We start from the raw sequence: 12,500 nt of genomic DNA on the forward strand, positions 1-12,500 counted from the left end.
CCCGGAGCTAATAATGTAATCTACCCCTTCCGCAGTTGCCTGTCTATATCTCAGCATGCACCACAAACGTACCTGGTTCCCGTTCCGTAGACAAAATGCTTGCGGACGTTTCAAAGCGTTTTGTTCATGAACGACAAATTGTCATAGTTTTCCACGACTGATACAAAGGAAGGCGGAAGCGTGAGGTGACTTGCCAAAAGCCAAGATGGAGGCCACGTATATCTCACTACATCAGCGAACATGGGTGTTTGTGTAGGATCACTTAGTGCACATTAATTTTGATTCACCTCTGCAAAAACAGTCATGGAGCAATCAGTCATTTGCAATTGGCCACGGTGTTTAGAAATACAAATGCTCGTCGGCATATATACTGGTGCGATCGATTTGACGTACATTTAGCAATGCAAGCTAAACTTATAGGGTCAGGTCACATGTCAAAGAACACTTCGTTAGTGAAAGCATATTTCGTATATGCATAAACAAAAAGCCCTTTTAGGCACGCAACATGCATAATCCTGTTCGCACGAGGGCCAGGTCCCCTGTTCGGCCAAACAATGACAAAACGTTTTGTCAACGGAACTCGCTCCCGGATGTATACACTCACCTTGCAATTCGTCACTAATCGATTCCTATTGGTTGTGAACATATTGCTTCAAATATCGCCAGCATAACACGGCTGTTCTAACTTCTGTCTTGCCACCACCTTGGAGTTTTCCTAATCCGATATTCTTGTATTCTTTTTAAAAGTGAATGTAAACGAATCAAGTATTACTTCTTCAATGTTTTGGTTATAGCACTACAGCCAACACCCATGCATAGGTACAGATGTCTTGGAAATATACAAGTATGTAACCATGAGACTGGAGAGGACAGCAACATTTACAGGAACATCCTGAAAAACATCAACAGGTTGATTTGCTTTACTAATATAGTATTTTGGCTCTATATTGTCCTTGTTGCCATAAAATAAAGAAATGATTAAAACATGAAATAAAATTAAACAAACTAGTATAACTACTCTGTTACTTTGTTCATACAAACGACTTTTTCACGTCATGGTATCACAGTTAAAATAATGGAATCGTCCAATTTAGTTGTCTTGTTGCTAGAAACAGACCTATCGAATTCACCCGACACATACTTATCTCCGCGCCCTTCGATGCAACAAGTGCATTAGAAGTTTAGGCACTATAGCCAGTATCGACAACACGAGACGTACAAGGGACTTGGAGCTGTATATCTCTCTAATACACCCTAGGACACTCAGACCCAGGTAAGAATAAAAAAGTATTCCTATGGTAATTTATCAAACACACTTGGTAGTTTATAAAAAAAAAACTTTCCTCTTTTAACAGCAGCTAAGGTCAGTTTAACTGCAGGTGGACTGTAGTCCAACAAACATATTGTATAATGGAATTCCTTAGACTATCTTATAATCCTAGTTTGTTTTCGGGGTTACGGGCTGAGGCTAGTAAAGTAAAATATCTTGTAGACGGTCACTCGAGTTTAGTAATACGTCAATTTGAAGTATTACTAAAGGAAAAGATTGTTCTTCGTTGTTTTTGTCGTATTTTAGTATTTCTGCCTTAGACGCCAATTAGGTTTCCCTGTCCTCCACATTCGAAAAAAATGGCCAAGATTTATGCGAAAGAGGACTAATTAAAAGAAGCAAGGAATTCTACTAATTTCCTAGGGGTAAATCACACTTGGTGATTTTTATAAACGATCTAATCCACAGTCGGTGTAATTAGCCGTTTGTAAATTATATACATTGGGCTCCAAAACTTTCTTATTGAGACCAATGTTTTCCCTCTGCGATTACAAATGCCTTTACATATAAGGAAGGTAAGAATTGAACAAAATTAATGTACATGAACATGTGGGCTACGTTATGCTATGATGTCCTAAAAAGGAAAGAAATATATATACGTATACAGTGATGTCCGATGGGACACTGCGTAGAAAAAAAAATCAACTTTTTAAGCTTCGATTATGAAAACGTCACATCTTTGGACAGATGCCAACTTAGGGCGTTGTCTCATAATATATATATATCAGTTGTTTGTGACTGAGGTGCACTACACAAGGCATTCAGCTTTGTGGTTTATTGTTGCAAAGTTCTGCAAAAAGTATTTTTGGGACAAAACATGTATATCTAGTGCTGTTTTGACGTGTTAACTTCACAGATTAAACATGAAATGTATTAACCCTGTCTGTGGTTTAAAACGATTTAAATATAGAATGCAAATTAATGAAGACATACAGAAAATGATTTGAATGTATGTCTGTGTGGCATATTATAATTTAGCATGTCATACAGATCAGATATTTATACCAGAGTCGAAAAAAACTTGGGTAAAATGTATAATTCGTTGTCACTGCTAGAATAAAAGTCTTTATCATATAAACAAAGGCTTAATATTATTATTCTTGTCATGTGCTTGTCTTACATGCTCTTTGATTTTAAATTTAAATTAACCGCCGTCTAATTTCTACACCCTTCCCATTCTTCTTTGATGATACAAAACGATATCTTGAATTGCTTTGGATTTCACCAAATACTAGATCATTCCATATGTACTGCACTTTTAAATGATTATTTTTCGAGTCCATGTTTTTGACGCAATGTCGACCCACGTTTTTATTCCTCAAAAAATTGAAAGTAATGGTTATGTATATGATCATCATCGAGCTACATTATGTACCAGTGCGAGTATTATATTTTCTATAAAGAATTTTATTTTAACTTTTTTTTCAGTATATAGGGGGGGGGGGGCATGCGTTCTAGATAGTTTCAATTACCGAACTACTTGGTTGTCGACGCACGATGATAACGAAAAGTCAAAACTAAAATAAGAAAAAAACACCATATTTGTAAATATAAATTATTTAAAAGGGTTTGCCACCATCACTTTAGACTAACTTAGAGCTATTCTCAGATTCTAAATAACATGATTGTTGTACACCGCAAACGGACGAGCCGAGTGAATCGGTCTAGCGACTCTGTCCAGGTGCTACTTGCTGGAACATTGATTGTAAAGAAAACAACAAAAACAGAACAAAACAACACCTCCCTGGAAGGAAATGGCTGAGTAACTGCTTGTTTTTGCAAGGTGCCGGCGCCTATTGTTGTTATTATAAAAGAATGAATATTAATTGTTCTATGTGTTGTTCACTTAAAGCAGTGGATTATATGTCAACTATTTACCCCGAGTCGTTGGCTTGCAGAACTGATAGCTATGAGGCAACTACTATTAATCTTACCGCATAATACGATGCCCGTCTAAAATGCCATATCATTTTTCTTTTCCGTCTGACTCCATAAAGCCTGTCACTTTGTGCCCCCGGCTTTATGCCCCATCCATTCTACGTCTTTTTTAGGCAACATCTACACTCAACTAAATTTGTCAGCTTGAGTTTTATTCTTTCCTGTTGTCTCTCCATTCACGTACCTGATCTACCAAAGCTGTCTTGAAGCAAAATGTCAACGTTTGTTCTTCATGGCAAACTGCAACACAATCTAAGTTCCTCATGTAAGCACTAAGATTCAAACACAAGTTCTCTTCTCCCACTTTTCTGCCACGGATAGGGGAGGGGTGTTCTAATAACAGGAAACATATATGAGGTAATATATATGCCCGAAAAGCACCCATGACAATACTTCCAATAAATAGACATATCTCAAAAACACCGGGGATAAATTGACTGGAATAAAATCACATGAAAATTGGCATCAAAGAATGTTCACTCCATTTAAGTTCAAAGACTATTTATTCAATATGGCACAGAAACAAAACAACAAGTCAATGTATTATACTATTTTCAATGCTGCTCTCTTATATCATCTAAAGGTATACCACAAAGCAATAGCATTGCATAGGGAGAAGAGAACAATTTCCATCCAAAAGTCAAATTAATGAGGTAAAAAATATTTGAAGGATGGCGCTATTGTCAGCTGTGCTGAGGTTCTTGATATTGCTATCCGTGATTGACACTGCCAAATGCACCTGGTAAGTAAATTGATACCTTTTCAACGTCATCCATTCATCAACCGAGCTATCCACCCTGCTATCCATCCATCGATCCATCCATCCATCTATCAATACATTCATCCATCCATCCTTCCATCCGTCCATCCAATCGTCCATCCCTTCATCCGTCGATCTGTCCGTTCGACCATCCGTCCATCCATCCATCCATCCATCCATCCACCCACCCACCCACAAATTTATCCATTAGCCATCCAGCCATCCAGCCATCCATCCATCTTGCCAGCCAGCCAGTCAGCCAGCCATCCAACACTCTGTCTGTCCATCCCTCCATCCCGTCATGCAAGCATACATACATACATACATACATACATACATACATACATACATACATACATACATACATACATACATACATACATACATACATACATACATACATACATACATACATAATTACACCCATGTTTTGTTATGTTTCTTTCTACTTTTACATATCCGCAGGCCAAATACTTGTACATATCGCCGGCAGATAACTCAAACTACTATACGGTATCTTCAAACAAGCTACATTTCAAGATACTTAACAGGTTGTGCTTTATGGCAATGCTCACATTACAGGTAGAGATATTTTTTAAATCACCAATCAATCATCACTGTCATTTTGTGTTCTAGATCATGATTTATGAAAAAATGTCTTTACTATATCTAACTATGCAAGTGAATTGTACATTTCTTTTGACATACAACTGCTTACCTTCTTGTTTGAAAACATCGGCTGGCATAGCATCGTATGCAGAGGATACGAGCATTCAAAAAGGAAAATGATAAGGCAGGCTTTTTCTTAGTTATATACTGTTAGAGGACCCAAAACAGTCAATTTAATCACTTCTCAATCGCTAACTCTCTATCAGAGTGTATTAATAATTGTCAAATCTGAATTACACAGACTTGGCAAGCATAGTTTGGAACACAGTGCTAAATCCACCTATGATATCAAGGATATATATATATATATATATATATATATATATATATATATATATATATATATATATATATATATATATTGATTCGTAGAAACAACAACAATAATACATTTATTAAGATTATCGACACTTTAAACATTGCATTGACAAGAATCTGCAAAGTTTGCTTTAAAATGTTATGCAATTATTCAATTATCTCAATCTCTTGATTTCAAACAGGACTGCATACAGAAGTACACCATACTATGACCAAAAGTATGTGTACTCGTACTATTCCGGAGAATGCATTGGATATTGTTCGAACCACGAATGTGACGGTTTGGGCTCCTTTTAATTTAATTACACACACACACACACACACACACACACACACACACACACACACACATACACGCGTGTGTGTGTGTTTGTGTTTTAAACAGAATGTGGACACACATATATTGTCCACCTATGTTAACTTAAACACATAGATAGATAGATAGATAGATAGATAGATAGATAGATAGATAGATAGATAGATAGATAGATAGATAGATAGATAGATAGATAGATAGATAGATAGATAGATAGATAGATAGATAGATAGATAGATAGATAGATAGATAGATAGATAGATAGATAGATAGATAGATAGATAGATAAATAGATAGATAGATAGATAGATAGATAGATAAATGAGGGATGTTGAGAATAAACAATGTTAGTAGCTTCACATATCTCGAAGTCCCTTCTTGGAATAATGGTCACATAAAGCAGAGGCCAGCGGTGAGAACTATGGTGCACGGTTTGTTCCAAAATTATTAAGTTGTATTTTCATACAAAATATGTACAGTCATGTATTTAAAAATTAGCTAACTATTACAATATAAGGAGAAAGTGGAAAAAGAAGGATAGAAAAGGAGAGGCAAAGAAGAAAAACAAGCTTAAAAATAAACTAATTGCTTTCGTTCTGAAATAATAATTAGTGAAATAGGGCTTCAATCTCGTGAGCATGACGACAAGAAGTTTGTGTTCAGGCAATTCAAGAATATTCAGTAAGATGCGAGTGATTTGACCTCGAAATCAAAAGTGAAAGCGCAGAGTATAAAGTCTACAGACAGTACTGATAGACTGTAAACATACATATCTACACTTTTTTGTTGGAGTCTATGAATATACATGCATCATGTATTCACCACTGAAAACTCCAAGTAGACGTCTATTGTTAGTATTTAATCTTTAACTCATACTTGCGCTGATTTTTAAAATAGAAATCTTCCAATAGTTTTTTTGAACAAACAGCACATCGCCCAGAAAATCTCATCACATGCTTACATATTCTTGTCAAAAAAGTTCAACACCCTCAATTGGTATACAGTACATCTATACAGTAAACTGAAAAGTTTTAAAGCAAATGTTTCAACCACGAAAGAGAATTCTGGTGTTATTCTTAATATGAAAACTCTTGTTCCGGTTACTCACATCATATCCTATTGAAAAAGAATATTCAGAGAATTCAGGGCTCAACAACTTTGTATAAAAGATTGAGTTTCCTTCCAAAAGTCCTGATATCCTTATGTGGTATTCTTTATCTTTTCGGAAAAGATTGCAATGCTGTGGATAACTGTGCTGATACTCGTTGTTCGACAAACAACGACCAATTCTGCCTGAAGTGTGATTATGACAGAGGTGGTTACAAGAAAGCCTACGAACTTGTCGAATTTAATGGTATACAAAATCGTGTCTGCGAACGTAAGTAATACACGTTGTTCTTTGAATGGTCTGGTATTATAACATCAGCTCTTTGATCTTTATTGATACATACCAAATGAACTATGCACACAGTATATTTTAGCTTACCGTGATCCATCAACAGTTACCTTTAATATTAAGCTTACCAGTATCTTTTGGATTGAGGAAATGTTGCTTTATATGTCTTGCAGAGCGTTGCTCATGGCGACCGGATAGTGATTTCTGCTACCCTGGGACGTGTCCCGGACGTCCATCTACATGTACCTGCCTGTCTGGCTTCGGTGGAAACAACTGCTTAACCAGTAGGTTATTTTGGTCATGCTGCACCTTAACCGTAATTATGAAAATATTTCATCTAAACTCACTCACCCACTCACTCACTCACTCACTCACTCCCTCCTTTACTCACTCACTCACTCCCTCCTTCACTCACTCACTCATTCACTCATTCACTCACTCACTTACTCTCTCCCTCCCTTATTCCTTCCTTCCCACCCCTGCCCTCCTTCACTCCTTCATTCACTCACTCACTCACTCACTCACTCACTCACTCACTCACTCACTCTCTCACTCCCTCCTTCCTCACTCACCTACTCACTCACTCACTCACTCACTCACCCACCCACCCACCCACCCACCCATCCATCGGCCAATCACCATCTCACGAATTTGATGTATCAATAATCATTCAATTAAACAAGTCACCTATCAAACTAAACGCACAATGCTAACTGAGAAAGTGGGGAAACTTGAAAGCGATTTGTTCAGTTTCAAACCATCAATGTGTGTTACCTTAAGAATTACAATGCTAGAGTGTTATACTGAGATACGTTGTTACGAAAAACATTTAATACCCCCTCGTGAACCCGTGTCAGAAACAGAGTAAAAACACAGATCTGAATACCAACCTTCTCACTTTCTAACAACTTTGAAACCACTGTTACATTTGAATGTAATTTCTATTCTTTTTAAGTAAGTGAAGGTCCACCAATTTATGAGTGCATCGTAACAACTGACGTTACTTGTGATATTGAATGCAACAAAGAAGGCTCTAACTTTTGTCGGATGCCTTCAAAGGAGTTTGAAGTTGACTGGACATCTAGTTTTGTACCGATGATAGAATCGATTTCTACGCCCTATTATGTCAATGAAGCCCGGTATGGTATTGTGCAAGCTACACTAACCTGGCAAATAGTGCGTGGTAAGTAATATCAAAGAAATGTGTTCTCGCTCATACAACTGATTGAACATTCGTCATGTATACATGGTAATCGATATATCGCCAACCAAATACTTTAATTGCAATTATTGCACATGTTTCTCCTCCTTCAGGTTGAGGTTCTGTTACAATGTTGACTATTTGAGAGTTTGGTGCTCACACTTTCATCGAGGAAATAGGTTAAATTTAGTAGATATTGAGCGATGTCTGTCTATTATAATAGATATAACTGAAATAAAACAATTTCGAAAGTATGCTGAGCTAGAGATAGTTGTCTCTGTGGTGAAATTGAACTGTCTCAACGTTGGTGATGCTCTTCACAGTGGTACATAACACACACCCAATGTGAAAGGCATTCAGATCAAATTGTGTAGTCCTTCATATGTGCAATAGCCACCTAAATGTTCGTTAATAAATGTATCAAGAACTGCATTGCTGCTGTACTGTAAAGGAAACTGGTGAGTTATCTAACAATGTTTTTAACGTCTGACCAATTTGTCTGTTTCTGTTTCTTTACTAGATGGTACGACTATTAAGACTGAATCAAGTGATTGTCTTCCAAAAGCGACCAATATTGTTGAAATTGCAGTAGATGACTTACCAATAAGAAGCTGTAATCATTTAAATACTATCGACACAGATACTGGTATACAACATGGTGATATGTGAGTATTGAAACAACATGACCATCTAGGATGGTATTATTCTTATTATTCACTTCGCGCTCGATGGAAAACAATCTGCGCAGTGTATCCCTTGTTGAGTTTCTTAATAATATATTAGTGTGAGAGAAAAGTATGATACAGTGTATTTACTGTATAAGAACCTACGTAAACTGATGAATGGGCGTCTTTTGTCGGTACGCATTTTATTTGTCACAATTTAAGAATCGTGTTCCAAAAGGAAATATTCATCATTTCACAAAATCTGTTCTTATTTATAATATTTTGACTATTATCACACATAGATTGTCCTTCACCGTTCTTGCTCAAAATGGTGGATTCATTAGGCTAAATAATTTTGATGATGAAGATATCGTCAGAACAGAAGATCCAAAATTCTACATCGGAAGAGCAACCGCGCAGACAACGATCATTGAATTTGACTTTCGAGCACCTATTCATTGTATCGACACATTGCAAACATGTAATGATATATTGGATATTGGCAACCCCTACACACGAGAGGTAAGTAGAGTTGCTAATACAAGAATAATGTCGGTCTGTGTGTGAGAGAGAGAGGGAGAGGAAGAAGAGAGAGAGAGAGAGAGAGAGAGAGAGAGAGAGAGAGAGAGAGAGAGAGAGAGAGAGAGAGAGAGAGAGAGAGAGAGAGAGAGAGAGAGAGAGCGAGAGAGAGAGAGAGAGAGAGAGAGAGAGGGAGAGAGAGAGAGAGAGAGCACGACAGCGAGAGGTAAGTTCGCAAAAGCTTAGCCGAAATTAATGCCTAAAAACAATCCTCAAAGTACTACATTATTCTTTGTAAAAAAAAAATTCTCAATGTCGAATGAAAAGTAGAAAAACTAATAACAAAATTTATTGTAATTATAAACAGCGAGTAATGACTATTAGATGGAGACCCCAAGATTGGCAAGACTCGCCATCTGGTATCGACCACTACGACTGTGAAGTTTTCCTTTTGACCTTAAATCCATCCAAAGGTAACCTACTAGATTTCAAAGTGGATGCTCCACATGCAGCTGAGAGAGAAATGGACCCATCAGTAGATCACACTATGCTAAGTCTACCAGAGACAGGTCAGTGACAGTTATATGCTTTGAAGGTTGTTGTTACAATTTGACAACATTTAATAAACAAACAAACAAACTGACAGACAGACAGACAAACAAACAAACACACAGACAAACAAAGAAAACAAACAAACAAATCAAGACAAAACACATGCACTCACATACACACGTTTACATACACACTGTATTCATGCATGCATGCATACATACATACATACATACATACATACATACATACATACATACATATACATACATACATACATACATACATGTACACACATGCTTCATGCATATGTAAGCTCTATTTACACTTTTAAAACAATAGTTATCACTATAATTAATTTTAGAAAGGAATTCCCTACCCGTTTACAGCAATTGTAGAATTAGATAATCAGAAGATAATTAGAAAAGTCTTCGATGATAGGAAATATCAATCAACTTTTGTAATCACATAGGATAGCGTTCACTGTCGTTGATACTTACGGGAAATGGTTAACAGCAAACGGCTAATATCACACACGTAAAGAACTTGTCTCACGAGAGCTATATATGCGACGATGACGAAAGACTGTCTCATTTGCATAACACACATGGTCTCTTCGAGGATACAGAATACTTGACCAAGCAATCAAATGTATCAGCGAGTTAAACTTCTAGTAGAACTCTCGGAATGACAAATCTGGTAATCTAATGTTCCGGTGACTGAAATATACCATGATCAAGGGGTTTGTCGTTATTCTCACCATGCGGTACTAAATCCTTTGGCATTAGTACTTGACCCAACGTCAAGTTTACTGGAGGCTTCGCTGACGTATATCTGTGAAATATATATCTTCGACCCAATAGCATTATGTCGATCAGCTCCTTTTGCTTTCAAACATTAGCTTCCCTGGTCCTAAATTCAATAGCAGAAAGAATATCCAGTCTGTTCATGTCGGATCCATGAAATTTAGACGAGTATGCACAGTTATATGAAACTCAGTTTTCGCCATTCACAAACAAACCAAATCACATGATCACAAATGTACACAACAAGATGAACGTTGATGGAGTCATACCACCAAATCGCTACACATACGAGATAACACCTCACAGCACATTCACACATCCAAGCAAAACACACAAACTGAGATAAATCCATTCACATACATACATACATACATACAGACAGACAGACAGACAGACAGACAGACAGACAGACAGACAGACAGACAGACAGACAGACAGACAGACAGACAAATAACATTTTTGAAAAGGCAGAAACATTCAGTCACCGCAGGATTAAAACTATTATAAATCACATAGAACAAGAAATGTAATTAACTCATGTACATGCTGTTTGACTTCATCTTTTAATATGTTTTATCTCTAAAATAGGTGTATTTGCTGTACTGCTGACTGTCGTCGATGTTGCAGGAAATATCGCAAAATCTAGACGATTTTTAGTGTTTGATGATGAAAGTTCGATTGATGTAGATAAACAAAGTCCAATCGTTCCACAAGGTGGAGTCTTTAATTCAGACGTGCACTGGGTAACACGATCAGAAGGCGAGGTTAGTTATTTTAATTTGCATGGACATAAACAGACAATTCCCCATAATGATTTAGTTCTAACCCATTCATTCATACATACACATACACACCTCCCCAATGCATACATAGTACACACATACATATATGTATGTATGAATGCTTGTACATGCGCGTGTGTGTGCGCGCGCGCGTGCGTACGTACACGCGCACACATTCATACATACATATATACATACATACATACATACATACATACATGCATGCATGCATGCATACATACATACATACATACATACATACATACATACATACATACATACATACATACATACATACATACATACATACATACATACATACATACATACATACATACATACATACATACATACAAGCATGCATGCATGCATGCATGCATGCATGCATGCATACATACATACATACATACATACATACATACATACATACATACATACATACATACATACATACATACATACATACATGCATACATAGATACATACATACATACATACATACATACATACATACATACATACATGCATACATGCATACATAGATACATAGATACATAGATACATACATACATACATACATACATACATACATACATACATACATACATACATACATACATACATACATAGATACATACATACATACATACATACATACATACATGCATACATACATACATACATACATACATACATACATACATACATACATACATACATACATACATACATACATACATACATACATACATACATGCATACATAGATACATACATACATAAATACATACATACATACATACATACATACATACACACACATACATACATACATACATACATACACACACATACATACATACATACATACATACATACACACACAAACATACATACATACATACACACACACATACACACACATACATACACACACACACACATACATACATACATACATACATACATACATACATACATACATACATACATACATACATACATACATACATACATACATACATACATACATACATACATACATACATACATACATACATACATACATACATACACATCCACAAACAAAGTTACTTTTGGAATCTATGGTTGATATTAAACTAGTGGATCAACTTATTTTGATCATGTCATTTTAGGTAACGATAACATGGAAAGATCATTTTTACAATTCCTTCTACGAAGATGATCATCTTTTGAATGCTATCGCACCAATGGATCCAGACATTGGAAC

At 36.3% G+C, this 12,500-nt stretch overlaps 1 protein-coding gene across 1 annotated transcript in view; it reads left to right on the plus strand.

The window, feature by feature from the left end:
* The first annotated feature begins 1,154 nt into the window (after window positions 1-1,154).
* The window catches only part of LOC144452682 (uncharacterized), a 23,835-nt gene continuing 12,489 nt past the window's right edge, over window positions 1,155-12,500 (plus strand). Inside the window, exons 1-12 of the mRNA XM_078143827.1 lie at window positions 1,155-1,273; window positions 3,852-4,010; window positions 4,494-4,610; window positions 5,198-5,295; window positions 6,563-6,709; window positions 6,901-7,011; window positions 7,683-7,910; window positions 8,449-8,593; window positions 8,896-9,115; window positions 9,480-9,681; window positions 11,056-11,231; window positions 12,406-12,500. The exon at window positions 12,406-12,500 is cut by the window's right edge and continues 151 nt beyond it. Of these exons, the coding sequence (XP_077999953.1) occupies window positions 3,940-4,010; window positions 4,494-4,610; window positions 5,198-5,295; window positions 6,563-6,709; window positions 6,901-7,011; window positions 7,683-7,910; window positions 8,449-8,593; window positions 8,896-9,115; window positions 9,480-9,681; window positions 11,056-11,231; window positions 12,406-12,500 (1,610 nt within the window). The 5' untranslated portion in view covers window positions 1,155-1,273; window positions 3,852-3,939. The remainder of the gene's footprint in view (window positions 1,274-3,851; window positions 4,011-4,493; window positions 4,611-5,197; window positions 5,296-6,562; window positions 6,710-6,900; window positions 7,012-7,682; window positions 7,911-8,448; window positions 8,594-8,895; window positions 9,116-9,479; window positions 9,682-11,055; window positions 11,232-12,405) is intronic.

This window comes from Glandiceps talaboti, chromosome 23, assembly GCF_964340395.1.
Source record: "Glandiceps talaboti chromosome 23, keGlaTala1.1, whole genome shotgun sequence".
Taxonomy (NCBI): domain Eukaryota; kingdom Metazoa; phylum Hemichordata; class Enteropneusta; family Spengelidae; genus Glandiceps; species Glandiceps talaboti.